A 6,000-nucleotide genomic window follows, 5' to 3' on the forward strand; every position below is an offset into this window, starting at 1 on the left:
GCCCTACTTATGTCTTCTAGTTTGCCTTAGTTGTCGGCTTTCATTTTGACATAGTTTGACTATAGTGGTTAACAGCCTGGCATTGGCATTCCACAAAAGCTTGTTCAAACAGAATCTCAGTAATTTTCTTAAGTTCTTCTTCAGTAATGTATCCTTAAAAAATACAAAATACATACACGCATACACATATCAAGGAGAAAAGTCATAATATGTCCTAGAGCAGACACTTTGGAAGAGAATTCTTTGTTTAGGTTTGAAGGGTCAAAACTATGTGTTTGCTTCCTAAGGCGTAATTTTTTGGTAACGTTAAAAACTTCTTTTTTCTTTCTCATTTGTGGTTCGAATTGACAGCTGTCGACTTGCTGGAGAAGATGCTTGTCTTGGACTCAGATAAGAGAATCACGGCAGCCCAAGCCCTCGCACACGCCTACTTTGCCCAGTACCATGACCCTGACGACGAGCCCGTGGCCGACCCTTACGATCAGTCCTTTGAGAGCAGGGACCTCCTGATAGATGAATGGAAAAGTAAGTCGTGTTGGCAGGGTTAACATCTAGCTTGAGGACTTAGATTTAAAAATCTTTCCTAGGGGAGCCACTCACCAAAAGCTGGGGGGGAAAATCAAATGTCTGGCTCTACGCAACTCGATAAACCTTGTGCATAGGGTCTCTGATGCAGAGAATGTGTTCCTCTGATGGAAACCGTTGTAGATGATGACATTCTCTGGACCTTTGACCTGCTGATGTCGGGTCTCATTTTGCATACAGCCCCTCACATCTGCGTACATCTTAGAGGTTCTCAGAATCTTTGCATTTAGAACCTCTCTCTGAGATAAGAAGGGAAACAGTATTTTTATAGTTTCGCAATTGATAGAACAGGGGCAAAGAGAGTTTCTATTTTATCTGTTACCTAGAGCTAGTTAGGGACACAGCCAGAAATGAAACCAAAGACTCCTACGTCCAATCTCATACATTCTTCCCATAAAATACAAATTCAGAACTCCAGTTCAATCCCCAAAGCCAGGATTATCTGTTGTTGTATTAGGTTGGTGCCAAAGTAATTACGGTTTTTGCAATTTTTTTTTTTAACCTTTTAAACCTCAATTACTTTTGCACCAACCTACTAGCTTGTTGGAGCGCTCTATTATTCTTGAGCTCGTTCTCCAGAAAGCTTTAAAGAGGAGGCACTGAAAGAAACAAAAAATGGGTGTGTGTATATGTCTCCTTGAACATCTGTGTAATCACATGATCCGTTAGGCTGTCACACACAAGCAGTGAGGTAGTTACTTGACATAGCCCATCAAACCACTAGCCTGGACAGGGAGGAATGATCTTAGCTTGGAAATGATAGTGCCTGCCAGCAAGGAGAACAGTCTGCACTCTCATCCTGCTTTTCCTTCCCCACGTCTAGGCCTAACCTACGACGAAGTTGTCAGCTTTGTGCCGCCACCCCTTGACCAAGAAGAGATGGAGTCCTGAGCCCCGGGTTTCTTTGCTGTTGATCCCACTTCACTGTGAGGGAAAGGCCTTTTCACGGAACTCTCCAAATATCATTCAAGTGCCTCTTGTTGCAAAGATTTCCTCCATGGTGGAAGAGGGGTGTGTGTGTGTGCGCGCGCATGTGCACACGTGTGTTAGTATGTGTGTGTGTATGTCTGTCTTTGTGGGAGGGTAAGAAAATATGAGCAAACTAGGATCACAGTGACTTTATGGGGAGTTACAGCTGTTCCATGGCAGCCTCCACTTGCTCTTTTGTGAGTCAGCTCTGGCAGGCGAGCGCTGCCATCTTGTTAGGGTTTGTTAGATGCCAAGTAAACAATGTTACACGTCCCAGATCCCGGTCATGCTTTTGCCACTTTGGCCTCTCCTGTGGCCCCACCTTGGTGTTGGGGTAGACCTGACCACACCCCCACAGGGGCGTAGAGAGAAGGCTCACACCTTCTGGCTGCTTCAGATCTGAAGCCGTCCCTCAGCGAAGCGTACAGCCAAAAAGGACCAACTGGCTTCTGTGCACTAGTCTAAGATTAACTTGCTCAGTGTGAATCTCAGAACTCAGCAGGTGTATCTGAAACTGTAAATATGTTTGTGCCTTAAACGGAGAGGAGAAAGTAGATAGTTAAGAGGGTGCAGCAAATGAAGTTCTGAGCCAGGCAAGTCGTCAGGTTGTCGGACGGCCCCTCGTGAACCGGGAGCCTTTAGAGGCACCATGTGTGCATGTGTGAGCATGCGTATATGTGCTTCTCTCTCTCTTCCTCAGCACCCCCAAGGTGTTGCCATTTCTCTGCTTCCCCCTACCGTCAGTGCAGAGGTTTCCTGAGTATTGGCCCCGTAGCCAGAAGCCGGTTCTTGCTGTCAGTGTACTTCCTGTGTGCTCTTTCTTTCTAGCAGAGTGACGATGTGTTTTGCACGTCTTGCTATTTGAGCATGCACAGCTGCTTGTTCTGTTTTTTGGGGGGAGGCCCTGGTGCCAAGCAAGTTTGCCAGTGAAGACTTCTTGGGTAGTTCAGAACCCACGTCACCGTGGCTGATGCTATGGGCAGGTGACGTCATCTTCTCTTCAGCCCCCAGTGCTATTTTGTGTTGAACACAATTGATACTCCAGGTGCTTTTGATGTGAAAATTATGAAGAAATGGAGCAGATGGCTGTATAGCATTTTCATTCTTGCCATCTGGTTTTCAACCAATTATTTTGGGGAGCCATCACGGGAAAGATCAGGGCTTTTCCCAGGAATATCTCAGACTTTGGAAGACAAGTTGTTCTCTTCACTCCCAATAACCAGTGCTAAGAAATGCTGAAAATCAAAGTGAAAAATAAAAACTCATGAGGCCAGAAACTCCTTTTGCGATCTTTGTCTAGTTATGGTTATTTACCAAAAAAGTAGCGAAGTGCCTTTTCCACTCTTCTTTGGAAAAGGCTCTTCTTGGCAGCTTAACATTGACTTCTCGGTCTTGGTTTAGGGAGAAATAAATTTTGTTTCAGAATTTTGTATATTGCAGGAATACTTTGAGAATGTGATTCCTTTTGATGGGGAGAAAGGGCAAATTATTTTAATATTTTGTATTTTCAACTTTATAAAGATGAAATATCCTCAGGGGTGGAGAAAAGTTGTTTTCATAATTTTCTGAATTTCAGGCACCTTGTGCTATATAAGGGCCCGTATATTTAAACCTTTTGTGAAATAAGAAAGTGTAAAGCCACTTCCAGTGTTGGCCGTGTGACAAAATTATGTATTTGGGCCAAGGTGTTTCCATTTTTCTGTCACAGTGCAGTGACACATGCACTCTAAGGGGACAGGGTAGGACCCCAAGTCACCTGGAGCAAGAAGGAAGGAGGCAGGCTGACGGTGATCACACCTCACCTGGAATTCTCCCCCTCTTTAAAGGAAGATGAATGCAAAGTCCTCATCTCCTTGATACGCAGTCCAAATCCTCACAGTCCCCAGCAAGATGAATTTTATCAGCCATGTTTGGTTAGAGTGATTTCCTACAGAAATACTGCTCTGAATATTTTTTCATAAAGGTCTGCAATTGTGACCACGTATGTCATGTATATGGAGGCTGAAAGCACCAAGGAGCCTGGACTCAGCTGGAGCCCATGGAAGAACTCCTTGGTTTCTGAGCATAATGCTCCCATCTCCTGATTTTTCTGAACAGGAAACCGAAGCGAGAATGCGGGAAACTGCTATTTTATTTGTATTCATGAACTTGGCTGTAATCAGTTATGCCATATAGGATGTCATACAATACCACTGGTTAAAATAAAGCCTATTTTTCAAATGTAGTGAGTTTCTCAATTTTATTATATTTTTCTCTTGATTGTTTTTATTTCATGCACAATGTGGCTTTTTATCAAATGTTCTTTCAACTGTGGCCTGGCATATTTCTGACAGATCTTAATATTACTCCTAAAATTTAAAAAACATTTATATAGCTCCTTACCTGTACCCTTTATGGTGAAGCAGATCCGAGTCTTAGATGGGGGTGGGTAAAGCACATAAACACGGTCTAACACAGCAGGCCCTGTGTTACTGCGTGTGGATGGCAGAGTGGCCTAGGACAGGGGTCCGCAAACCATAGCCCAAGGGCTAAATCCAGTCTACCACGTGGTTTTGTGTATGCCGCTAAAAATGGTTTACATTTATTTTAAATGGTTGAAATAAGAAGAGCAATATTTTTGTAGCATGTGAAAAATAATGTAAAATTCAAATTTCAGGTCCGTAAATAAAGTTTTATTGGAACCCAACCACATGTTTGTTTACGTATTGTCTGTGGCTGCTTCTGTGTGACAATGACAGTTAAATAGCTGTGACAGGGACAATATGGCCTACAAAGTGTAAACTATTTCCTCTTTTACAGAAAAAGTTTGCCGACCCCTGGCCTAGGATTTCAATTTCCTCATGTGTAAAATGAAGTTTGTTTAAGTAGGTGTTTGGGTTCATTTCAGCTTTAAAATTCTAAGACTATCTGTAGGAAGTATATTTTTATTTTTCGTTTGCCAGAGAGGTTAGATGTGTACATTGTTTATAGACTTTTAAGCAAATGTATTGATGACTCTTGTCTTATGACTCTTGACAGTATTCTTCAAACTACTGAATTGCGTCACAGGGTTAAGGGGCCACGAGGTCTCACAGCTGTTTTCAGGGTCTGTGTTGGTGTGCGCAGGGATGCTGACAGGCGTCCCACGGTGCACTGTGAGGCCCAGCATGCAGCTGCGTGTTTGTCCTCAGCTGTCTGGCCTGGCTGGCAGTTGGGAATGATGGCAGTGATAGAAGGCAAAGCAAGCACAGGCTTTTTTCTGTATCCTGTCCTCAGTGACTTCTTAAAGGGGTAAAAGAAAAGGCACCCAGTTGTCACTTGGCTTACATCAGCCCTTCTAAAGATCAGACAATGGTAGGAAGTATGTTGCCTTCACATACCAGACATGAGTGCCGTGCCACAACTTTCTTCCTAGGCTTCCAAGAGTGGAGGGCCTGTTGAGCTCAAGGAGAAAGATGACACCAGAAACAGCTCACCCAAAGTGAAGCCACTTCAAGTAGGAACCAAAAGTTCCTAGTATGTGGTGGGGATTGAAGAGGAGAATTCCGATTGGGACTTTTATCATGAAAACCGAACAAAACTGGAAAAACATTCATAATTTCAAATATAGTGTTCTTACAATGAACAAAGAATGAATCGAGTGTTTGGTTTTCAAGTGAAACCGTGTTTAGTGTCCTACAATATCCTCATTTGCTTTGGCAGCATAATCTTAGAGGTAATTTCCGCAAACATATTTGCAGTCTTCCTCAGGTTTCCTAAGGACATCAATCTTGATATTCACATCGTTCTTTCATGTAAGTATCAGTAGTCACCTTATCCCTTTTCCCTTGATTGTTAACTGGTCTGAGTGCCAGATCCACATTTTTCCGTGGCTTTGCTTGAGATTTGAGCAGTCTGGCATTGTTTATCAAGTTCATCAAATCCACCATCTTTTGCAAGATTTGCAATATAATCTGCATCGTATTTGTGTTATTTGCAATGTAATCAATTAGAGACTAACAGGATACCAGACTAGAACAGGTAGGATAGACACTGGGTTCAGATACTTAAGAAGCAAGGAAGGGACTAATTTTACAAGGAGTCCGTTCATTAGTGAGTGTTTTCATGCGATGACTCACATCTCTGTACAATCTGATAGCTACAAGGACTTGGCTAATGAATATACAAGTAATGAAGACCGTTTCTGTTTATAATACAGATGTTTTGATATATATACATTTTGAACTTAGCATTTACACTGCTCAGAAATTAGAGGCCTCACAAGTATTCAAAGGAAAAGATTATTCAGTGTTATGTTCTTCATACTAGCAAAAACATTGGAAGGAAGCCACGTATCTGTCAATAAGGGCTTGCTGGGTAAGATAGTTATCTTTAAAGTGGAATACCATCCAGCTAGGTGTGGGTACCTTTGCAAGATACAGTTATGAGAGAAAAAGTAAGTGGCAAACTATAGCTAACTCGCCCCCT

At 42.6% G+C, this 6,000-nt stretch overlaps 1 protein-coding gene across 2 annotated transcripts in view; it reads left to right on the top strand.

Moving 5' to 3' along the window:
• The window catches only part of MAPK14 (mitogen-activated protein kinase 14), a 67,297-nt gene extending 63,519 nt beyond the window's left edge, over positions 1 to 3,778 (top strand). For both annotated transcript variants that reach the window (XM_019738749.2, XM_019738750.2), the window contains exons 11-12: positions 352 to 525; positions 1,409 to 3,778. In XM_019738749.2, coding sequence (XP_019594308.1) covers positions 352 to 525; positions 1,409 to 1,476 — 242 coding nt within the window. In that variant the 3' untranslated portion in view covers positions 1,477 to 3,778. The remainder of the gene's footprint in view (positions 1 to 351; positions 526 to 1,408) is intronic.
• Positions 3,779 to 6,000: the final 2,222 nt, after the last annotated feature.

The sequence above is a fragment of the Rhinolophus sinicus genome, linkage group LG05, assembly GCF_036562045.2.
Source record: "Rhinolophus sinicus isolate RSC01 linkage group LG05, ASM3656204v1, whole genome shotgun sequence".
NCBI classification, from domain to species: Eukaryota; Metazoa; Chordata; class Mammalia; order Chiroptera; family Rhinolophidae; genus Rhinolophus; species Rhinolophus sinicus.